This window comes from Dermacentor albipictus, chromosome 8 (genome assembly GCF_038994185.2).
Source record: "Dermacentor albipictus isolate Rhodes 1998 colony chromosome 8, USDA_Dalb.pri_finalv2, whole genome shotgun sequence".
NCBI lineage: Eukaryota > Metazoa > Arthropoda > Arachnida > Ixodida > Ixodidae > Dermacentor > Dermacentor albipictus.
In genome coordinates, this window is record NC_091828.1 from 131,133,960 (window position 1) to 131,159,527 (window position 25,568).

General features: G+C 47.0%; 1 protein-coding gene across 5 annotated transcripts in view; it reads left to right on the forward strand.

The window, feature by feature from the left end:
- The window catches only part of LOC135898265 (RNA binding protein fox-1 homolog 3-like), a 571,669-nt gene that overhangs the window by 486,910 nt on the left and 59,191 nt on the right, over window positions 1-25,568 (forward strand). For all 5 annotated transcript variants that reach the window (XM_065427120.2, XM_065427119.2, XM_070524467.1 and 2 more), the window contains 2 exons: window positions 22,316-22,513; window positions 25,381-25,434. In XM_065427120.2, coding sequence (XP_065283192.1) covers window positions 22,316-22,513; window positions 25,381-25,434 — 252 coding nt within the window. The remainder of the gene's footprint in view (window positions 1-22,315; window positions 22,514-25,380; window positions 25,435-25,568) is intronic.

A 25,568-nucleotide genomic window follows, 5' to 3' on the forward strand; every position in this document is an offset into this window, starting at 1 on the left:
TACGTGCCAGAACCACTTTCTGATTATGAGGCATGTCGTAGTGGAGGACTCCGAAAATTTCGACCACCCGGGGTTCTTTAACGTGTACCTAAATCTGAGTACACGGGTGTTTTCGCCCCCATCGAAATGCGGCCGCCGTGGCCGGGATTCGATCCCGCGACCTTGTGCTCAGCAGCCCAACACCATAGACACCGAGCAACCACGGCGGGTAAAGGCTAACCATCATCGCTCAGCGCAGGACGCGCCCGAATGTTATCGAGGGTTCTATCCGCTGGCTGTTGTCACTGAACCTTGTGTAATCTGATTGCTTGTATGCGCGACGCGAATTGTGTACAATTTTCTGGAAGACACGCGGGCACCAGTGATTATTATTCTGGCCCCTTCGATGACTCATGTGTAAAAGCCGACGCGCTTGTACCGCAGATCGCATTTCCACGATCGCTGACTGTGTTCGCCGCTTTCGTTGTGCTGTGAGTGTAACTTGTTCTTGTGGGCACAGGTTCGCCCAATAAGAACTTACTGTCGTCGTTCACAGTTATGCGACTGTTTTCTTCATCGTCACTACAACGTGACATCTGCGGTCACCTGAGAAAGATAAACGAGTACACGATTTGTAGTGACGATGAAAACTGGAAATTTTAGTTTAGCACTTCACCACCAAATAAATGGTCTTTTGGTGCTTGTCATTTCGGCACAAGCCACGGGTCCATAATTACTGTTCTGCATGAGTTCGTTTAAGCTTCCGGAAGATTACGCTACTAGGGTACCGAACGGGATCTACTTTATTCTTATTTTTTCGATGTTCACGAATGAGCCCTCTGAAAAGTTTTTGTTATGCTTTAGTTGCCTAATGTATCGTTTTTTGATTATTTGCTTTTTACCCCTCTTCGTCTTTTGTTGGGTCACTTGGGTGCACTCTTCATTAACTCCAGCGTGGCCAATGACCCTCGTGCATGGTATGGGTCACATGTGTTGAGGCAACAGCAGCAATGATGCCCTATTTATATCCTTTGGAAATCCACAGCCGCGACATGGATATTGACACGTGTACTTGTTTGTCTTTATCGGGCGACATGTTTCGCCGCCTAACAAATGTTATCGCACAGCGCGGGACGCGCCTGCATGTATCGGAAGTTTCTGGAATGTTCTGGAATGTTTCTGGAAGTTTCTGGAAGTTTCTGGAATGAAGCACTAAAATGGACTCCAAACGCAGGAGCCTTGCCTCCTTTGCTGCCGACCATGATTTGTGCTGTGTAAATGACGGCAGCCCTACATTTCTGCGAGGCACGACCTACAGTAGCTGCTTGGACCTGACTTTGGTGTCACGGCGCTTTGCCTCGAGCGTCCAATGGTTTACAGACGTAGAAACACATGGAAGCGACCATATTCCAACATACATAACGATTAGAGGAATTGACCAACGCTCCTCTACTGTGTTGCGTACAGTTGATTGGACAAAATTTAAGAAGGATATGGATGACACTTGTCGGGAAGGCCTCTCACACACTTTCGAAGAAACAATCGCAGAGGCATTGAAAACGTCCATGTGCTCGCTTACAAGGTCAACAAGGCGAACAGACTTGGACGTGGAACTGGATAGGCTGCGTGCGACACGCCGACAGGCGGAGAGGAGGTATCGGCGCACGAAGTCCGTCTTGGATCTGAGGGCTTCACGGCGCATACAAAAGAAAATCCAGCGTCGCATGGATAAATTGGAAGATAAGCGATGGAAAACATTCTGTCAGTCGCTTGATCCCCGAAAATCGCTCTCGCACATATGGAGAACGGTTAGGGGTCTTCGCTCATCTCCGCATCAAAGGAAGCCCTTCGCTGCTCTGGCCCTCTACCAACTTCGCTCGGAACTTCAATTGGCTGAAGAGTTCTGCGCACGGATTGCTGGGTCCGTGGCCATCATTACTGACGCAGCATTGAATGACATCCCTGAGGCACGTGTACCAGAAATCAACGTGCTATTTTCACTCGAAGAGCTCGATGCTGCGTTGGCGACTTGCAGGCGTTCTTCGTCACCAGGACCTGATGGCATCACGTATGCTGCCCTATGCCACCTTGGACATGAGGCACGTGATGAGCTTCTCAACTACTACAATGAGTCTTGGCAGAACGGCGCCGTTCCTAAACAATGGAAATCGAGCCGCTTGATCCCCATTCTGAAACCTGGAAAGTCACCGCTTGAGATCTCATCATATCGTCCGATTGCGCTTTCGAGCTGCGTGGGCAAAGTGATAGAAAGAATGATTCTTGCCCGATTGGAATGGTACCTAGAACGATTCAACATCTATCCGAACGCCATGACAGGCTTCCGTCGGGGTCGCACGTCCATAGACAACGTCATTGACATCGTAACATGGGTCCAAAATAAAAAAAGCCTCAAGCGCCTGTCTGCGGCACTTTTTCTGGATATAAAAGGAGCCTATGATAACGTCACCCATGAGGCCATACTAAACTCACTTGAGGCTGTTGGAGTTGGTGGCCGGATGTATCAATGGCTTCAAGACTATTTGACTGAAAGGCGTTTTTTCTTACAGACCGAAGACGGCCCAACTTCAGACCATTACATCTGCCGTGGTGTGCCGCAAGGTGGAGTGTTGAGCCCTATTTTGTTCAACCTCGTCCTGGTAGGACTAGCGGATTACCTACCGCAGACAGTACATGTCTCAATATACGCCGACGACATTTGCATCTGGGCCTCTGCGGTGACTCGCCCTCAGCTAAGAGCCAGGCTTCAGCGGGCGGCAACCATGACGGCTTCTTATCTCCGAGAACAAGGCCTCAGTGTGTCTACTGAGAAGTGCGCATTACTTGGTTTTACGCGGAAACAAATGTCATCGTATCCTGTTACCATCAATGGTCAAGCTGTATTCTATGTTAAGACACATCGGTTTCTGGGCGTCATCATTGACCGCAACCTCTCGTGGAGCCCTCACTGCGTCTATCTGAAGAAGAAGCTAGTCGCCATTGCTCAAGTCTTCAAATTTCTATACGGGAAAAACTGGGGTACACCAGTCCATTCTATGTTGCAGCTGTACAGGGTTCTGTTTCTCGGACTCCTACGTTACAGCCTACCAGTGTTGTCCAATGCATGCAAGACGAACTTTCGCACCTTGGAGAGCATACAAGGTCAAGCCCTACGCACGTGTTTGGGGCTGCCTCGGTGCACGTCAACAGCAGCAACAATTGCCATCGCAGGAGACCATACAATCCAGACACATGTAGCTGTCGACTCTCTCAGAGCGCACATTCGCCATCTGTCAAGGATCCCCGACCACCATTTGGCCTCCCTACCAGCCGAGAGACCTCAAGCGACCTTTTCACGAATGATTAACGCTCATCAAGAGTACATACCAGCAAGTTTTACACCGGCGGCGAAGCCTTCCTCCCCCCTGTGGTGCCTGCGACAGCCTCAAGTGAATTTTGATATTCCTGGAATTACAAAAAAGTCCAATCATCCATCGCCGGCTCTGAAGCAACTTACACTCCTATTACTGCACCAGACGTATCATGACCGCATACACATATATACCGATGGTTCAACCTCACCTACCAGCTCAACTGCCGCATTCGTCGTTCCAGCCAAGAACGTTACAGTTAAATTCAAACTGTCGCACACGACTACATCTACATCGGCAGAACTTGCAGCTCTCCATGCCGCTATGATGTACATCACCGAAGAGCCAACAGAGAAGTGGGTCGTATTTTGTGACTCCAAGGCAGCCCTTCATAGCATCAAGTCCGCGTTACGTCACAGAACTTACGAGCAAATGACATCTGAAATCAGGGAACTGCACCACCATGCTCTGGAAAGAGGACACCACATTGTATTTCAGTGGATTCCTGCTCACTGTGGCATCGTCGGCAACAACCTAGCTGACAAGGCTGCCCGGTGTGCCCACGAAGATACAAAGACGCGTCCAACACCTTTGGCGAGGTCGGACGCTGCCAGAGAACTTCGCCTACTTGCGCGCAAGAAGTCCCAAGATCTCTGGACATCAAGTGGCTTCAATTGCAGATTACGTCAACTGGACCCCACGCTACGGCTACAACTGCCACCTAGCCTTTCCCGCGGCGAAGCAACCTTGTTGTGTCGCTTGTGGTTGGGAGTGGCGTTCACGAATGCATACTGCTACCGTATGGGAATGGCCGAGAGCCCGATGTGCGACTCCTGTGGGTGCGAGGAGTCCATCGAGCACGTATTGTGTACCTGCCCTCGCTACGATGTCCACCGCCTCCCTCTGCGGGAAACTTTACACAGACTAGACTCGAGACCATTCACCGAGTCAAAGATACTCGGACCGTGGCCACAACCGTCACTGGCTCGAAAAGCGATTCGTGCACTAGTGCGGTACTTAAAGTGCACGGGCTTAAGAGACCGCTTATAGTGTCATTGTGTAAGGTGTCCCTCCCACATGTACTCAGTGCTGACTCTCTCCCTTTCTTCCTCTTTCTATTCCCCTTTCCCCCACCCCCAGTGTAGGGTAGCAAACCGGATGCTGTTCTGGTTGACCTCCCTGCCTTCCCTACCCTTGCTTTCTCTCTCTCTCTCTCTGGAATGTTGTCAATGCTTCTATCCACTGTCTGTTGTCGCCGAACCTTGCGTTATCTGATTTCATCGCGTGACGCGAATGGTGTAGAACGTTGTGGAAGACACGCGGGTCCCAGCGATTAGTCTGGAACGTTGGACGATTGATGTATAAAAGCCGACGCGCTTGACCCGTTGATCAGATTTTCGACGGTCGCCGACTGTGTTCGCCGCTGTCGCCGTTTCTCGAGTGTAGCCTGTTTTTGAAGCAACAAGTTCGCCCAGCAAAACGCTAGTTTCGTCTTTATCAGTTTGGCTGCTTTCGTCACAGTCACTACCACGTGACAATATCCTAGGGATCCGTCGAATACGTCTGGCGAGCGTCCCTCGCATGACCGTTTGGCCGCACTGTCCGCGCCCCGCGGACATACCTTGCGTGTCCGCGGGGGACAATATATGAGGACATGCTGCCTACATTTGACGAACATATGCCAGTGCCTTTTGCACATTCGTTGCTATGACGTATATTTCGGTCGCAGCACACGCTGTGTGATGGGTGCAACGGGCAGAGCGCCACGCTTTAAGAACATTGTGCGCACACGTTGCGCGTGCACGCACGGGTGCGCGGCAGTGCAGTGTGCTCTGCACCCGCCGTGGTTGCTCAGTGGCTATGGTGTTGGGCTGCTGAGCACGAGATCGCGGGATCGAATCCCGGCCACGGCAGCCGCATTTCGATGGGGGCGAAAACCACCCGTATGCTTAGATTTAATAATAATAATATTTGGGGTTTTACGTGCCAAAACTACTTTCTGATTATGAGGCACGCCGTAGTGGAGGACTCCGGAAATTTTGACCACCTGGGGTTCTTTAACGTGCACCTAAATCTAAGCACACGGGTGTTTTCGCATTTCGCCCCCATCGAAATGCGGCCGCCGTGGCCGGGATAGCTTAGATTTAGGTGAACGTTAAAGAACCTCAGGTGGTCGAAATTTCCGGAGTCCTCCACTGCGGCGTGCCTTATAATCAGAAAGTGGTTTTGGCACGTAAAACACCATAATTTTTGCAGTGTGCTTCTCGTTCTTCCACGGGCCAAGAGCGAGTGACTTGTTCCGCCATTTGAAGTTTCCAAATTGCGCGCGTTTTTTTTTTTATGTACAGCGTACGCACGAGCTTCACACATGATAGCTTCGGATTATAATTCGAACATCGAGTAAACATAATTCTGTTTCGAAGAAACTCAAGGACAAAGCCTTTCGGAAGACAAATATTCATGTGTATGCCGAAAAAGGTCTGTGCGGGATAACATTGGGACATGCGCGGTAGGATATCCGAAACAGGTCCATGTGCGATATCCTTTGGGCATGCGTGGTATAGGTCATCGAAAACGGCGTCCGGCTGATATCCTGTTTATCTCCGAAACACTGCGTGGACATTGGGACATGATTCGGGTGATTCGAGTTCGGACGAAGCGTTTTAACTGAGAAAGTAGTCAAATAATTGTGCATTTTGCGACCGAACAGGGAGAGCGACTCTAGAGGCATATCCGATTTCTGGTCGTTATGGCGTTCCCTCAATCACGGAACAGCGGAAGAGCCCGCCAGCAGCGAACGAAACCAGTGGGACATCACAATAGTCATTTTTAATGAATATTGTCTCTCTTCTCGATTCTACATTTGCGGTGTGTAAGGAATGCAAGGAAAAAGGGAACAGTTCCGGAATAATTTTCGGAAAGCTTTCGTGCTCGCGCTTCCATCATACATATAGAAGCAGCTCCAAAAAACAGCGGTCCGTTTCGGTTAGGCATCAAAGCAAAAATTTGTTGGTCGGCTTTCCTCCATATGTATATCCACGGTTATTTTCCAGCAAAAGCTGTTGTGCTGCTCCCTCTTAAGTGCGGCAGGAAGCGCGTAGTTTTCACCGAAGTCGTTTAGGGCGCCATTCACCGTGCACAGCGCCCTGTGCGTCTTTCGGTGTTCCCGTATCTGTGCTTCGTTTTGACCTTATAGATCGTCATGCAGCAGCAACGCACGGGACGTGCCCTTGTGCACCGACTCTCGAGCCGCACCATGCCGTCCCCCGCCGGGACATGACTGCGGCCGTGGCGTGCACTGCGTCAGCACGGTTCGCCGAGTCGGCGTGCCGCCATGCCGTCGGGCTCACTTAGCAAGACGCACGTGAACGCGGTCGGGTCGGGCTGGGTCAGTTCTGCTTCGCGTGGAGTTCCTATAAATGATACCGTGACAGCCAGCTGACGTTTCGGCGCAGTTCATTCTGGAAACTCGCGTTCGTGGTACTTTTCGGACCACTTGGTGGTACTTTCCAAAAGAACGTCCGTGTCTGGCGAAGGAGCATGACTGCCGAAACATCGGCAGGTAAGAAAGCAACTGCGCACCTCGATAAGAATTGTGCCGCACTCTCGCTTCTTATGGTTGCGGAAACTGGAAGAGCGATACGATGGTGGCGACAGTTCGCTAAGCTCTTCTTGCAGTCAGTGACGTTCGTGGGCGATGGGTCAGGCAGTGTGCCTTTTCATAGAGCCTATGTGTCGCGTACTGTTCACCAGCTTGCGCAATGCTTTTGGCAGCGACATAACTTTCGTGAAGGTGCGTCGAACTTTTTTTTTTCGTTCTGTGAAGGGACTCGTGCAAAACTGGTCTTTTCAACCCACTCTGGTTGAACGCAGCAGCTCAACAGATGCTGCAATCAGTGTTCCCACCTCCGTTGTTTTGCTTAAATGATATTGCGTGACATAAAAAACGACACGGACGTGAGAGAAGACGACACACCAAGCGCAAACTTTCAACTGAGTTTATTGTGCCACTGCGTCATTTTATACATGGCAGGCAACGTAGATCGCGCATGCGCTTACAAGGAAATGAAGTGCGAATTCATGTAACATGGTTACGTGTCATGTGATGCCGCGTCCAAGTAACTTAATTCTTTTTCTGTGAGAGCCAGAGACGGGAAGCTAACACACGCATCACCCAATTTCGCGATCATCTGCGCTTCAGATATCTCACAGATGAGCTGCGTACTGCCACGGGAAACAATCGTGCATTGATCCGCAAGAGGCTTGCAGCCATGATCGCGACAGTGGATCGCCAGGAAACCACCAGAGCCGTTTTTTACATTGTTGCTGCGTTCGCGGAGCCGATCATTGAGGCAACGCCCAGTTTGTCCGATATATTTCTTCCCACATGAAAGCGGGAGGTTATACACCACCCGGTGTACACACTCGACAAACTTTTTTCGGTGATGCTTTCTGCACTTATCGGAAGGGACGGCATTTGGATCCGTCAGCCTGCAAAGCCTGCCGACCTTGTCGGGAGCAGAAAAAACAACTTTTACATTCGCCCTTTGGGCAATCTTTTTCAAGTTGTGCGATATCCCGTGCATGTAAGGTATGACACTTACTTTAGGGCGTATGCCAGGAGGGGCATTGGCAACTGACTTCTGCGTACTGGATCGCGCTTCTCTTAAGATGCGTTCCGCGACAGACACTAGCAACACCCTAGGATATCCAGCCGAGGACAACCGTAAAGTTTGCGCTTCTAAGCTTACGTCCACAACATGACAGCAAGACTTGCTAAGGGCATTCTTGAAGCACAAACTGATAATGGCCCGCTTAACAAGCTTAGAATGTGCGGACGTGTACGGCAGAAGTGGTTTGTCGGCTCGCGGCTCATACGACCAACACGTGTGGCTGTCCTGAAAGTTCAGGCGAAGATCAAGAAAACGAAGACACCTATCTACCGGCATTTCATGAGTGGTTTGAAGGGGTACTAAGCACTTCTGAAACGTTTCTAACGCTTTCTTAGCTTCCAGAATGAAGGAATCAGAAGAGCAGTCAATGAAAATTAAAAAGTCATCAACGTATCTAAATGTTTTAAAAACTGCAGTGCCTTGCTTTTGTAAAGAAATGCCACGGTCTAAACAGGATAAAAACAAGTCACTAAGAATGGGAGCAATGCAAGAGCCAATACAAACTCCGCTCTTCTGCAAAAAACATTGGTTGTCCCATGTGATAAAGGTGGAATTAAGATACATCTGTAAAAGTTCTAAAAATTGACTGCAAGACATGCCGGCCTCATTCTGGAAGGAAACAGCACCATACTTATCAATACATTGCTCAACACAGGACAGTACGCTTCTATGCGGCAAGGAATAATAAAGATCCTTTACATCAATAGAAAACGCCTGAAGACCACGGTCAGAATGTGACTTCAAAAAATCAATCACAATATCTGAGCTCTTAACGAGGAAAGGGTCGCTGACAGGCAGAAGTCCCAACTTTTGTTGTAACAACAACCCCAACGGCTTTTGCCAAGTATCAATTTCTGACACAATAACCCGTAACGGAACACCGGGTTTATGCGTTTTGGCACTGAAGAAAACTTGTAGATGATCTCGCTTGCTGTTTTCAAACGCCTTGGTTAAGTTTTGCAGATTTAGTCTGCTGCACATGCGCTTTGCCACAGCCTTTAGCTTGGCCAGCGACACCTCCCTATGACAGTTAAACGTGGCACTGATGGCTTCTAGAGCCTTGGCGTTAAAGTCTTCAGCAGGTAACACAGCAAAACCGCCTTCCTTATCGGCAGGAATTACACACAAGGAATTGTCCACGAGTGAAGAAGCCACCCGATTCACCGAAATCCTGGCTTTCGGTTGCTTGCACCTGGCAGAAAAAGTAACAATCTCGATCATTGTGAAACTTGGGAACCTTAAAAGGACATTAAAGGCAAATGCGAAGTCGACGTGGACTGTTTAAATACCATTCCAGAAACCTCGCAACGCTTGCTCCGTGCCAAGAAAAGACTTAGTTTACGAGAAAATTGTAGTTTGAAGTTGAAGTTTGCTTCGTGTTGTGTGTTCCTTCTTCGTTCGACGTCCTGTCTTTGTGCGCGCAAAAGTTTAATAAGAACCATGTACAACCAACTCGCCCAAAACGTAACGCTTTTGAGAAAATTGCATCTGGAGGGTCCGAATACCTGCAGCGGCGGATTCGCCGCTGCAGTTGCTTTGTGGTCGAGTGGCCCGTTCGGGCATCCCGCACGTGGAAGCTGAATTATTCGCTACTTCCAGTTTGGGCGAGTTTCGTGAGCTGCCAAACCCGCGCAGCATCACGCGATAACTACCGAAACACGAAAGCGTGGGCGGCCCGGAGTCGAGCCAAAACGACACCATCCGACCGACCGCGTCGCTTGCCGGGGTATTTCAATGGGTTCTTTTTTTCTAAAAGTCAAATAGAACTGGACAAGTAGCATTTCATTTCGTCTTACAATGCAATGATGTTTTGTGCAGCGACTGGTTCACTACTAGGGACAGAGTTTCACTGATGAGTGCTCTCGTCATCGCGCAAGTACTTGAATGCCCCGGGGGAGTCTTTACTCATCTCGTGCATTTATCTCGAATTCACGATTATTAAGGCTCTGTTCGCGATAATACTGATGCCTTAGAGATTCGCAAGCACTGTAACTGTTACTGTAACTTTAACTTTAACCTTGGCTTCGCTAAATATTTGCCTTTAGTGTCCCTTTAACGGAGTGCTGACACATGGCACCTAATAATATCTGCTCGTTAGGTTAGATATGATGACATTGTTCACACACCAAAAATAAAATAAATGTATAAAAGTGCTGCGCGCCTTCTGTTTGCGTGCTCGTGTTGCAGCGATTGCAGAAACGGAGCGAGCTAGTGTATCGTGATGTCACGAAACATCCACCTCCTGGACACAGAAACGTGCATTTTTTTCCTAGAAACCGTTACTTATTTAACGCGCTCACTGCGGGCTTGGAAGAAGTATTCAAACTATTAAACTGTGAAGCCTTAGGAGTAGGGATCAACGGCGAATATTTCAGCAACCGTCGGTTTGCAAATGACGTTGTCTTGTTCAGCAACACTGGAGACAAGTTGCAACAAAGGATTGAGGACCTTAACAGAGAGTGTAAGAGTGGGGTTGAAGATTAGTATCCAGAAGACAAAGATATAATCGTGAATAGCCGGGCAAGGGAACAAAACTTCAGGATCGCCAGTCAGCCTCTACAGTCTGCGAAGGAGCACATTTACCTAGTTCAATTACTCACAGGGAACCCTGATAATGAGAAGGAAATTCACTGAAGAATAAAAATGGGTTGGAGCGCATACGGCAGACATTGTCAGCTCCTGTCTGGAAGCTTACCACTATCATTGAAAAGAAAGGTGTACAATCAGTGCATCTTACCGGTATCGACACATGGGACGGAAACTTGGAGAGTGACAAAGAAACTTGAGAACAAGGGCGGCGCAAAGAGCGATGGAACAAAGAATGCTAGGCATAACGTTAAGAGACACAAAGAGAGCGGTTTGGATCAGAGAGCAAACAAGTATAGCCGATATTCTAATTCGCATTAAAAGAAAAAAAAATGGAGCTGGGCAGGTCATGTAATGCGCAAGTTACATAACCGGTGGACCATTAGGGTTACAAAATGGGTGCCAAGAGGAGGGAAGCGCAGTTGAGGATAACAGAAGACTAGGTGGGGTGATAAAATTAAGAAATTCGTGGCCGCTAGTTGGAATCGGTTGGTGCAGGACAGGGGTAATAGGAGATAGGAGGGAGGGGCCTTCGTCAGGCAGTGGACATAAAATAGCATGATGATAATGACGATGACACTTAGCAGCATATTTTTTCTTGGGACTTGGAGATTTTGGTTCTTCATTTAACGCAAGAGAATGACAAGTCGAAACTACAGTGCTGGGGTCACTGAACCACGCTGCTGCTGCTGCATAACCATCGTCAGACTAGTAAAGTTCATTGGCTAGTACAAGGGCCTCCCCCAGATCTCCCCTTTCCCGTGTAGGTCGAACCCACCGTGTGCCAAGCCAGTTTGGCCTTCTACTTTGCGTCGCACTCGGTGACGCTGCTAGCGGGGTCGTCTGCACGGTATGTCCATCCTCGTTCCATTTCCTGACTTATTATCTCAATGAGAATATCATCTGCTTGGATTTGACCCTACAACAAGTTGTTCCTTTCAAGCTGCACTGCTAGCCTCCAAGTGTCGCCTTCTGTACAGGCCGACAAACGTGTCAACTTTTAAGAGTCCGATAGTAGCGACAAACCACCGTTATCATAGAACGTATAGTTTTTTTTTTTTTTTCAAGCTGCACCACATTCTTTAACAATTGCCTGTGGCAGAAAGCACAATTGTTACCCTTGATCTAAATTACTTGAAGAGGCGGCCATTACTTCTACGAGATATCAAAATGCTTAATTGGATAATTAACGCAACTCTAATTAACATATTGATGATTCACTTTACGGCACATGTTTTAATCTACGAATTTCAGCTAGTGAATATGCAAGGCCTATAGACTTAGAACGAATTTTGAGGATGGCTTTGGTTTGGAGGTATGCGCCGTCAAACTTGCAGTAAACACGCACTACCACTTACTTTTTTAAGAAAACGCTGATACATTTCGTTGGACACCGGCGAAGCCTTGAAAATTCGATCGAAGTCGATGTGGTTTGCATGCTCACTAGCTAAAATTCGTACATTGAAATATGTATGAGCCGTGAAGTATTCCTTAAAATTAATTGGTGTAATGAATTTGTTTATTTATTCAGTACACACACGCTTAAAAAATGAAAAAAAAAACTGAAACTTAATAAGAGGTACAAATTGAAAGTCGTACAGGTCTACGCCCCTACATCCAGTCATGATGACCAGGAAGTCGAAAGCTTCTATGAGGACGTGGAATTGGCGATAGGTAAAGTCAAAACAAAATACACTATACTGATGGGCGACTTCAATGCCAAGGTAAACCAGAAGCAAGCTGGAGACAAGTCAGTGGGGGAATATCGCATAGGCTCTAGGAATAGCAGGGGAGAATTATTAGTAGAGTTTGCAGAACAGTATAATATGCGGATAATGAATACCTTCTTCCGCAAGCGGGATAGCCGAAAGTGGGCGTGGAGGAGCCCGAATGGCGAGACTAGAAATGAAATAGACTTCATACTCTGCGCTAACCCTGGCATCATACAAGATATGGACGTGCTCGGCAAGGTGCGCTGCAGTGACCATAGGACGGTAAGAACTTGAATTAGCCTAGACTTGAGGAGGGAACGGAAGAAACTGGTACACAAAAAGCCGATCAATGAGTTAGTGGTAAGAGGGAAACTAGAGGAATTCCGGATCAAGCTACAGAACAGGTATTCGGCTTTAACTCAAGAAGAGGACCTTAGCGTTGAAGCAATGAATGACAATCTCATGGGCATCATTAAGGAGTGTGCAATAAAAGTCGGTGGTAACTCCGTTAGACAGGATACCAGTAAGCTATCGCATGAGACGAAAGATCTGATCAAGATACGCCAATGTATGAAAGCCTCTAACCCTACAGCTAGAATAGAACTGGCAGAACTTTCCAAGTTAATCAACAAGCGTAAGACAGCTGACATAAGGAAGTATAATATGGATAGAATTCAACATGCTCTCAGGAACGGAGAAAGCCTAAAAGCAGTGAAGAAGAAACTAGGAATTGGCAAGAATCAGATGTATGCGTTAAGAGACAAATCCGGCACTATCATTATTAATATGGATGAGATAGTTCAGGTGGCTGAGGAGTTCTATAGAGATTTATACAGTACCAGTGGCACCCACGGCGATAATGGAAGAGGGAATAGTCTAGAGGATTTTGAAATCCCACAACGTCGGAAGAAGTAAAAAAAGCCTTGGGAGCTATGCAATGGGGGAAGGCAGCTGGGGAGGATCAGGTAACAGCAGATTTGTTGAAGGATGGTGAGCAGATTGTTCTAGAAAAACTGCCCACCCGGTATACACAATGCCTAATGACCTCGAGCGTACCGGAATCTTGGAAGATCGCTAACATAATCCTAATCCATAAGAAAGGGGACGTCAAAGACCTGAAAAATTATAGACCGATCAGCTTACTGTCCGTTGCCTACAAAGTATTTACTAAGGTTATCGCAAATAGAATCAGGAGCACCTTAGACTTCTGTCAACCGAAGGACCAGGCAGGATTCCGTAAAGGCTACTCAACAATAGACCATATTCACACTATCAATCAAGTGATAGAGAAATGTGCAGAATATAACCAACCCTTATATATAGCTTTCATTGATTACGAAAAAGCGTTTGATTCAGTCGAAACCTCAACAGTCATGGAGGCATTACGGAATCAGAGGGTAGACGAGCCATATGTAAAAATACTGAAAGATATCTATATCGGCTCCACAGCCACCGTAGTCCTCCATTAAGAAAGCAACAAAATCCCAATAAAGAAAGGCGTCAGGCAGGGAAATACGATCTCTCCAATGTTATTCACAGCGTGCTTACAGGAGGTATTCAGAGACCTGGAGGGGGAAGAATTGGGGATAAGAGTTAATGGAGAAGTAACTTAGTAACTTGCGATTCGCTGATGATATTGCCTTGCTTAGTAACTCAGGGGACCAATTGCAACGCATGCTCACTGATCTGGAGAGGCAAAGCAGAAGGGTGGGTCTAAAAATTAATCTGCAGAAAACTAAAGTAATGTTTAACAGTCTCGGAAGAGAACAGCAGTTTACGATAGGTAGCGAGGCACTGGAAGTGGTAAAGGAATACATCTACTTAGGGCAGGTAGTGACCGCGGATCTGGATCATGAGACGGAAATAATCAGAAGAATAAGAATGGGCTGGGGTGCGTTTGGCAGGCATTCTCAGATCATGAATTGCAGGTTGCCATTATCCCTCAAGAGAAAAGTGTATAACAGCTGTGTCTTACCAGTACTCACGTACGGGGCAGAAACCTGGAGGCTTACGAAAAGGGTTCTACTTAAATTAAGGACGACGCAACGGGCTATGGAAAGAAGAATGATGGGTTTAACCTTAAGGGATAAGAAAAGAGCAGATTGGGTGAGGGAACAAACGCGAGTTAATGACATCTTAGTTGAAATCAAGAAAAAGAAATGGGCATGGCAAGGACATTTAATGAGGAGGGAAGATAACCGATGGTCATTAAGGGTTACGGACTGGATTCCAAGGGAAGGGAAGCGTAGCAGGGGCGGCAGAAAGTTAGGTTGGCGGATGAGATTAAGAAGATTGCAGGGACAACATGGCCTCAATTAGTACATGACAGGGGTTGTTGGAGAAGTATGGGAGAAGCCTTTGCCCTGCAGTGGGCGTAACCAGGCTGCTGCTGATGACCCACGCGCGCCAAAGGGCATTACAGTGGGGGTGGGGGAGGTTTTACATGGGCAGTTCAAAACAAAAGGTAAAAGAAGCAGGTGGTTGAGTCACTTCAACAGCGCAAAAAATACATTGGACACGACTTTTTACGATGGTAATTATTCAATTAAACATATTTTTCTTTCTCATATGAGTAATGGATGCCTCATCGAGTAATTTAGATCAATGGTTAGAATTGTACTATCTGCCACATGCAATTTTCTAAAATTTGGTGCAGGTAAAAAACCCTGTGTTGTGTTCCGTTCGTGAATATCCAGTTCAAAATGGTGACGAATGCGACGGCCGATCGGCACGCTTTTCTTGCCCCTGGCGTCAGCCGACGAAACGGCTCGTTCTGGCTTGTCTTTGTTGCGTGGATTGCTTTTCTGCGTCCTTGGTGTTGTCGTGGGCGAGCGCAGCTTCTTATTCATCATAGTTGCAGAAGTCAGCTTAAAAATGGACTCACAGTCTCTGTCAAAATCTTTCCGAACACATGAGTACACGCGCTACCTTTCAACGGGATACTTGCGGTTTTTATTGCATTCTAGCAAAATCAGAGGCATTATAGTATGCTTTTACTACGATAGGTGACGCCACAGGACGGGAGTCGCTTTTTATGTCGTATTAAGCGTGTGGGTTGGTGAAGCGCAGGGTGTAGCGCATGGTTTTTTCTGTATTCTTTCTTTTCTGTGAAACTCGGCGTGATTATTTCCTCTCGTCTGGCAACAAGGGCCGGCGTCTTTGTGGTGGTCGGTCGGTCTTTTTCATTGTATATCGGGGACTCCGTGCGACGAACTGTGACTTGAACCGTTGCGTGGATCTTTGTTCGACGATATTCGTGTGTGAAGCCGCCTCGCCTCAAGCGCGTCGATTGCTACGTCGCTCGCTTGGGCTTCCGCCGGGCCGTGCGAAAAAGAAACGCGCCGCGTCGGAGTTGTGTGTTGCCGCTGCCGTTTCAGTCGACGACTCTTGAGAGGGCCCCCCGGACAAGCCAGGCCACGTCTAAATGGTCGTTGTAGCGGCCGCGCCACAAATGAACATGCTGCCGTGCTTAGATTTGCACGGCCCGAGCACCAACGGAACCTCCACGACACTCGGTGTGGACTCCCAGGCTGCAGTGAGTGCTACAAAGCCCTCCACCTTTTTTTCTTTTTTTTTTTTCCTCGCTCGCTTCAAGTAGTAGGAGCAGTCCCCCCCTCCCGCCAGGCCGCTCGGTCTGCGCGACCGGCTGTCGCCGTTGCTGCGTGTTTTTTGTTATCGCGGCGAACAATCGCGTGCTAGCTGGGGAGCAACGATACTCGCGGCTGTGCGTGCGTGTTCTCTCTTTTATTTTATGTTTGCTTTCTCTGCTTCAAGGCGCTGCCGACGACGGCGACGATTTCACAAACGTGGTCGCTTCTCGCGGCTGTTTGCGTCCGTTTTGGCGCTCACGGCCTTAGTACTTTGCTTACGTTTTCGGTCGGTCGCGCGTGTTACGCGAGTCCAATTCTCGACCTAGTACTGCGCTCGTTGGTTACATTAAACCCTTCAATCACTTCCCAGGTCGACCCTCGCAGCGACGTCTCTGTTCGTTACATTCCGGGAAAAAGAAAAAAAAAGAATTGAGACCATGCTACTCGTTTTTACTTCCCCCCCCTCCTCGCCAGCCGTGTTATCCAATCCGTGACGCCTTAATGTTACGCTGTCTGCATTGGATCCGTGTGGATCCGTTGCCCTGTCCTCTGTGACGACGCTCCTTTGTTTAGCCTGAAATGTGCGTATGCGAGTTTTGCGAGAGTTGGCAGTCGGAAAAATAAATCCCCGTTCCAACAACCAGGAATGTCTGGAGCTGTGGAACCTTTCTTTTTTTTTTTTTTTTCCTGGGAATGCGGATTTGGGAATTCATCTCCGATTCTTATTTTCAGTTGCCATCGCAAGGCGATTTCTTTTGTTTGATTTTTGCTGGTCACGTTGCCGAGGTCTTGCCGCGAAGTACTTACGTTATTGCGCGTGCTAGCACGTTGCTATCAGCGCGCCGCGTGCGGGGTTCGTTGTGGGCTGACGTCACTCTTGTGAATCTATGGGGCCTCCGGGAAATCGGGCGGTGTGGTTAACGGCGAGCGTGCGCACTACGTAAACACGAACTTTTAAGAGGCAATGCAAGGCAACAGTTTCATGGAGTTGTAGTTAACTGTACCACTTTCACCTCGGAAGAGCTTCAGTTGGCGTGCACGCAGGAATGTGCGGCTGGTCACATCCGTCCAAAAAGTGCACGTAGGTTTCCTTACAAGGCTGATACGTTCGAGTGTTCAGCACGGCTTTTTCTGCATTTGTGTGTCTTTGGCGTCGAAACGCAATATATAAAACTTGGGCGCAGTTTGTTGCTGGTACCGTGCAAGCGGCAGTGAATGCACGTGTTCATCGCAGTATTCTGAAGAGGAGGCTGCAAAGAACGTATGCGATAGTGTGCACGTTAGGTTTTACATTTAGACAGCAGTAAAACAGCCGAGGGAACGTAAAATTGAGTGTCACACTCAAAACTGGTTTCATTCAGATACCTTAAACAGGGTTAGTGCAAAGAGCTTAACAGCTAAGCTAGCAAAAAAAAATATTTACTCCAAACTTCTCGTTATGGTCAGTGACTTGAGCGGACAAAGATGCTTTCATTCAAAGCACGCAATGGGGGGCAGCAGCTCAATATCCATTTCAGCATAAGAACTTTATGGTTGTATGGTTGAGCAGCATTGCCATACTTGTATGTGATTTCTCATGCCGGCACTTGGCATAGATTACTTTGCATTGCAGGTTGAGATGCAGCCCTCCTAACAGGTACGATAGCACCAATGTCCCAAGACTTGGCTCACAATCTGTAACACTGGACATTTTATGTCATTACTGTGACTGCTCAAACACCTACAGCCCACATTGAAATGCAAATTCTATCGTTTGGATGGAATCCAAGAATGAAAAGAATGTTTATTCAGGAAACAACCAGGGTATATATATAGTCGGCATTCACAGGCTCTTGTTGCCGTAGGGCTAACATAACAGCACATACTAACAGCATGTACCTTTGTGCTGTTAGTCAGTTCAAGCTGATACGTGCGACGCATGCATGGTCTGCACGATACATCTTCCTCTGTTTAATAGTTTGTGAACGCAAATATTAAAAATGCACTTGATTGAAACTGTGGTCGTACTGCAGCCGTTTTGGCTGACAAGTTATCCGCTTAGACAGTCTTGGGAGTAGTGTTGTAAGTTGAGTCGGGTTTGCGTGCACTCTAGTTGGGGATGTCACCGGCTGGTCGTCCTCGCTTTCTGGCTCATCGCTGTCGAGGTCATCGTGTCGAAATGGCTATCGCGTTGGAATCGGGGGTCTCCGATTACTTCAACGAAGTACTTGGTCATCTTTAGTAACAATACGATAGGACCTCGGCACTGCTGGTTCCACGACCTGCGCTTTGCGGGTCCCTGCTTTTTCTCGGATTCTCACCACATCCCCTTTTCAGAGTACTGGTAGGTCCTTTTTGTGGGTGCCAAGTTGTCAATGCTTAGACACAAAATTTTTAGGTTGCAAGCTGAAGGGCTCATTCACACCGGCGACTGACAGTGGTCGCACGACCAAGTTGGTCGCAAACGGTCGCTTTTCTCGAAAAACTACCATTTTGGGCCAGTTGCTCTCTGCACGATTTTTCAGTCGTGCGACCGTGGTCGCAAAATTGATAAACCAATCAGCTGTGCACCGGAAGTGATCTTTCATGTGTCTACATCCAGCATCCTCCCGCGTCGCGGCAAATTCTGCGTAGATTCCGAGCTGAGAACGAAAATCTCTGGGATTGTGACTTGCGGGTCGTGCTCAGCTGGGCTTGCCGGTGTGAACATCAGTCGCCTTCGGTCGCTTTTTGATCACGAGTCGCAAAAGGTCACGCAACCTCCTCAAGTCGCCGGTGTGAATGAGCGAGAAGTCTGGAAGCCTGGTTCGTAGTCTCCTGCCTTGCAGCAGCTCACCTGGGGAACGACCGTCCTCCAGTGGTGTATATCGGTAGCTGAGCAGGCCCAGCCAGAAGTCGTCGTGATTGTCTTGTGTTTTTTTTCATGATCTTTTTTACGATCTGGATGCCTTTCTCCGCTAGCCCATTGGACTGTGGAAAGCCAGGACTAGATGTTGCGTGCTTGAAGTTGTACCTGGATGCAAAGGTGGCAAACTTTTGAGACGTGAACTGGAGGCTGTTGTCACTGCATACCTCGACTGGGATTCCATATCGTGCAAAAATGCAGCTCAATTTGGCAAGGATCGTGCTCGACGTGGTGTCGCCCAGTTTTTCCACTTCCGGGAAGTTTGACTGCGCATCGAACATGCGCAAGTACAAGCTTCCCCCATGCTGAAAGATATCAACGCCGACTCTGTAGCAAGCTTGACCCGGCGTTAGTCTACGAGTCGCGCAGACAAGGCGATCTGTTGAAAAGAGAGCGTTTAAGAGAATGGTGACTTCACGATCCGCTTGCTAGCTGTACGCACCACGTACGACAGCAAAACTAGGCAGAGATGTTCATAGCAGCATATGCTACCTGTGGACTGTGTTAGTTCACCAAGCCCGGGCCCGGGGGGTGGTTCAGGTCCCTTTAAATATACCCTGGCGGTCAAAATTAATCTGATGCCCCCACTGTGCCTCATAGTTAAATCATGGTTTTGGCATGTAAAACCTCAGAATTCTTTTCAATTTTGCATATCAGTGCCCCGTAGGGGACCTTGAAAATTTACTAAGGCGATACTTGAGGCCATACAGAGCAGTGGTCCAGTGCTTGAACGTGAGCTATGAATTCGTGCCAGATGGTGAAACTTGCTTGGCCGTGCCGCAAGCGCTTACCCAACGTGGTGCGCATGAAGCTGTGCCTATCCAAGCGAATTGAGTGTTAATGTTTTGTGCACTCAAATTCTTAAGTTGTGCATTGGAACAATGCTTCCTTTGGGGGGGAAATGCTGTGTCTGTAGTTAGGCTAGGACGGTGATATGTCTGCATTTAAAGTAGTATATCTGCATTTAAAGGAAACAGTAAAGTGACTAGCACGCGGTATTAAGAAGACCATCCTTGTTACTGTTCCTTTTGACCAGTGCTTTTGGTCCTCAAGTTTCCAAAGCTGCGACAATATCCTATGTCATCCTTTTATGTGCAAGAGTTCTGTGGTAGCTTTTACTTTTTTTAAAATGTCTGTGATGCCTTAAGCAATGGCTACTTGCCTTCATCTATTTTCACGCATACGGTAATGGCACAACAAAGGCTTATTGAGCTTTTTTCTTAGTGCTGGTATTCTGAGTACTCATTTTTATTCTCATAAGAAAAGTTGCAAAAGCACAACTTTGTTGCTTTCACCTGCTTCAGCAGAGTTTCAACTAAGCTTAGTAGATTTTCTTTGTTAGTGAAACTCTAAAGCCAAGGAGATCCCATCTGGTTAGCAGCTTTGGGGCGTTTATTTTTTTTTTTGCGTTCATACTCTTGCACTGTGTACGAATAGAGGGGGACAGGAAGACATGGACAAATGAATAGCCACCAACTGTCCTCTTTCATTGCCCTTTTTAAACTTAGTTTGTAGGGAATTTGCTCACTAAAACATTCTCATGTATGTTCCTTTTTTTTTTTTTCATTCTTGTACGATCTAAAAAGTTTGCTTAACATAATGCTGCAGTGGTGCTTAAAAGGACTTTGTCAGTGCTGTTGAATTCCTTAACACTCCTTGACTGTTCTTTATTTATACAAAAACTCCTTCAAACCCTGACTTCACAAAGTTTTTGTGTCTAAACACCCCCGGCATCAAACTGCAGCCCCTTACAGCATAGTCAGTGACATTAGACAGGTTTATGACTCACGCCGAGAGTGAAATAAGGCTCCTAGATGTTCTGGAGAAGAGCAGCTGGCTGCGTGCATAGCACATGTTGAAAATACATGTGCCTCGGTGGAGCTCGCAGGCTGCAGCCATTATGGACAGATGGCTAGTAAGAGAAGCTTTCAATTTCTTTCGGAACATTTTCTTTCCTCTCGGCTGTTCCTGTGTACTCAATTCACTGTGCAGGCCTTCGGAGGTCCTGTAGACTTGATATGTTGTAGGCAACAGCCTTCTCGGTTTTCATTTTTCATGGACAAAATGAGGCAGGCGAGAATTGGGATAATTAAATACCTGTAAGATAATTGTGTTGTTTGTGCCCCAATTGTGATGTTTAATGTTCTCATCCAAAACCTGTAAAAACAAATCCCTCTCTTGTGATGCTAAAACATGCGACAATTGTTGTAGCACCAAGTGACAGCAATGGAGGACTGACCTTTTTAAATCGGTGACTGTCCGTAGTTCGTGGCCAACCCGTGGTGCATATGCTGTGCAGTGCCAGGTGGCTGCAGTGTTCTGCTGCTGAGCCCAATGCCTGGTCATGGTGGCCATGCTTTGATGTGATAGAATACAATAATACTCATGCACTGAGCATCGCAGGCACGTTAAAAACTCTCATGGTCAAAACTAATGAAGTTCTACACTATGGCATGTCGTAACCTGTGTGGTAGACCCCATGAATCCATATATTTATATACATTAGTGTGTTTTCAGTTCTGAGGCGCAAAGAACAGTCGCATATGACAGCATAGTAAACAATGTGACATAGCCTATAGAATATGTACAACTAGTAAATACTTACAAACTTCAAGCTAGCTGTTTTATTGTTCAGTAATGTGTGGTATAATATTTTCTGTCTGTTTTCTTTTGCTTTGGGATCATATGCAGTGCAGTACAGGTGGCATGGGACAAGGCAACTTTGAGTATTTAAAGTCCCAATTTTCTTTTTCTTGAGTTCGCTTTATTTCTTGTCATTCATTGTGCCAATTGGCTGATCCTAAATTGCATGGAAATGATGGCAGCATTGCTTCATGAGCTATTGATGGAGGGCAGATTGAAGTAAAGTGAAAAGAATTGGTTCAGAGTGTGACCCCAGCAATCGTTTAGCATTCTGATACACATACAACCGTGTCCAGGGAAAATAATAAGGAGAATTGACGTGCTTAATTTGAATTGCAATAGCAATTAAATGGGCACATGTTTCATATGCACATGCTGAAAGTGAACTACTGCTTCTCCTGTGTGTATGCACTAGTCTGAGCGGAACAGACTGTAAGCCTCAAGTTACATTGTAAAATATTTCGCTCTGCGCTGGCTGACACCAATGGTGTCTCGCCTCTTACACCATCAGGATGAGACACCTCCATCACCACTGGTGGTGCTCTTCATCAGGCCAGCATTGCGAGACACTCAGTAGCTGCCAGCACACTGTTCTATCTGCCCAGGAGTCATTGCCCTGTGTGCTGTGTCACCCCGACATGTCACACCCCTGTATTGGTAAAGAAGCCATGTCCATGCTATAATGATGTCATTTTGGCATAATGTTATCTAGTGGGTTGATAGAATGGACACCTTTGCACGTTTCCCAACCCTTATAACCTTGCTGAATATTGACAATTGTGCTATGAAAAGAGCTACCTCGTCGTTGCGCAAGTGAGCTGGTAGAGTCTGATGTCACTATAATGTCCGCATATCTGTTTTCTTTTTTTGCCACTGACAGCAAACTGACCTCGAGCCCGATGCCAATGGTGCTGCCACAGGAGTGGTACTTACCGGCGCCCAGGCAGCAGGGGCCCAGGCCGCAGCAGCCGCTGGCATGGCAGTCGTGGAGGCAGCCAAGAACGGCCAGCCCAAGCGGCTGCATGTCTCAAACATCCCGTTCAGATTTCGGGACCCCGACCTGAGGCAACTCTTTGGCGTGAGTCTTCAGTTCCTTTCCTCTAGAGCTATTTTTTAGTGTGTAAGTTTTGGTGAGTTGGTATAAACTGTACTCACAGTTCTGCCTTTTAACTACTTTATTTACATATGTGCACACATATTTGACTCCTGTCAGCTTGATAACATGCAGATACTTAAGTAAGAGGAGTTGGAACTTAGTGCTTTGTGTGTCCATTTTACTTGTTAGGACCTAGTCATCTTCCATACTGTATCGTGTAATCAGGCTCCCGATTATCTATTTTTGGTGTTGTTTATGCATGCACGTTGCATTGCTGCAAGAACCATAATGGCAACAATAGACAAACCCAGTTACCTGCATTTGCCATGCAGCTTTTGCAAAAGGTTAGTTACAGTTGGTAGGTTGAACTGGTATCGTTCGTGTGACCATCAACCCATTCGCTTCCACAGCCGGCAATCCGCCAGTTGCGACGGCCAAGGCTAAAGTCGGAGTGACTAGCAATTCGCTGGCCACTCAAAGAACAGCTGTTTCTGGCTATTTTTCATAGATGGCAGCACATTGTGGATTGTATTTTTATTGCTTGAGATGTCACTCACCAGAAGACGTAGTTGTCCACTCTCCGAGATGGCGGTATCCTTAACAAACAGCAAAAAGTTTGCGTTCCCGTCTCATGCAAAACATGGTGTCATGCAGAAAGCAAGGATTCATAGATGAAGAAATTCTTGAACTTGTGTTCGACAATGATGCTGAGAGTGGCCTCTGTGTTGATGAAGTTATTCGTTTAGCGGACAAGGATTAGAAAAGTGACTAGAGCAACAGTGATGAACAGAATTCATGTTCAGCGCAAGATATGTTGGACTCTTCGCCGCCTCCCTCGAAAGCGCCAAAACTGGACCATTGGCTATGAAAAGAGGGTGATGTAGTGGAGAACATTGTGAAGCACCCCTTCAGTGGTCAACCAGGTGTCAAGCGAGCCATCCAACTTAAAGTCAACATCATTGCATTGCCCATAAACACTTTTACACACGAGAAACAGCATTTGCATACTAGTCCTACTTGGCATGATGCAACACCAGATGAAATGAAAGCATACTTTGCCATTTGTGTGCTGATGAGCCTAGTGAAGAAGAGTAGTATTCAGTCATACCGGTCAAGAAGATGCATTATCAGCAAACTATTTTTTACTTCTGTGATGTCCAGGCAGCGTTTTTGGGCACTGTCACAGTATCTTCATTTCTGTGACAACACTCTTTTTTTCAAAGTGACAAGCTGCGGAAGTACTGGCTTTGTGTTCAACCACCTACTGAAGTGCTTCAGTACAGCCTACCAACCCGGAGAGAATTTGGCACTTGATGAAAGCTTTGTACAGTTTCATGGGCGGCTCTCCTACGCCAGTTCAGTCCCTCAAAATGAGCCAAGATTTGGCCTTGAATTCTACAAACTCCGTGAGTACTCAGCTGGTCTCCATTTACATTGGAAAAAGCAAGTAGGCTCCTGCTACAACTGGGTTAATTGTGCAGTGAAGCTGTTGTCGACCTTCTTGAAGAATGTCTGTCTGATTGCCACACACTCTTCATGGATTACTGGTACTCGTCTCCTGTACTGTTCCGTCACCTCAAAAGAAGCTGGATCGAATGCTGTGGGTATAGCTCGCTTGCACGGCAAGAACATGCCTAAAGAGTTCAAGAAAGTGAACTTTCACAAAGGCGAGTACAAGGCTCTTTTTTCGTGAGGCTATATAGCCCTCACTTAACGAGATAAAAAGCAGGTCACTATGCTGACTGCCTGGCCCAATGAAGCCTGTGTGACTGATACTGGCAAAGAGAGGTGCCAGAATTGCTTTCTGGTTTCGAAACCGCAGGTTGTAATTGATTACAACCGAGCCATGAGAGGAGTTGATCGGAAACACCAACAACTGGTTTCCTGTCCTATAATGAGGAGAGGTATACAAAAGCCCACAAGAAAATTTTGTTTACATAATAGACATCACTGTTTATGACGGCTATGTCTATGGCCGAGTTGCACAGACTGGAAGGTGAACCTTGCAGAGGAGGTCTTTGAAGCAGCCATCTTGCCCCAGTACCAAGGTTGAATAAGGCTGTTTTTTGCAGCTACACCAATGTGCCAAGTGAGCTCATTTCCCCCGCCAAACACTGTCATCCATGGAGGCTGTGCCTACTTCGCAAAGCACAAGGCATAAAATCCGAGAGCCAATGGGAGAAGTGCGAAGTCGCTCTTCACAGGCCTGTGTGTTTTAAGGAATTTCATACACCTAAATCTTTTCGAGAGCTTTTAATGCCATGGATGTTGAGGAACAAATTAAAATTAACACGTGTTTTGTTTTTCTGGAACTTGTTCAGTGGAATTTATCAAACATTTTTTTGCAATGCCGCACATGGTCAGCCAGCTGAGAAATTGCGGCATGGTATACAAGGCAAGAAAGGCCTCCGAAAGCGCTGGAGTGAAGGGGTTAAGGATACACGACTGGCCACCTCCAGCCAAAGCCCATTTGCTAATATTTTGCTTCTGCTCTAAGATGTACAGAAAGGTGAAGAAAATCTAAAATTACTGGCAGTCGTCTCTTCTTACGACATCCACGTATTGAAGTTATCAACTTTGGTTCTACAAGGGGACTTTCTTCGTCATGTCCCCTTGTTGAAATGTTAAATCCAGTGTTAGACCACAGTTGATTGCTTCCTTGTCTACATCTTCCTGCGATCTGTCCTATGTGGCTCTCCGCAGATTGTAGCTATTTACTGAACACAGTATGCATCAAGGTGAGATACAATTAGCTGTACTGCCATTTTCCACTCATTCATGTCTCCAGCGGTTCATAGCTGGAAGGTGATTAATGCAGAAAGTGTATAGCTCTTGTAATCTATTTGCAGCAATTTGGTGCCATTCTTGATGTTGAAATCATCTTCAATGAACGGGGTTCTAAGGTGAGTACACCCAGCGTTGGTGCATGTTGCTGTGCAACATTTGTTATTTTTACATACTGTTTAGCTTTCTGCACATGCTTTTGCCCTTCTTGTGACATATAAACTTTGCCAGCTTCTGTGGTATTAAGAAACAA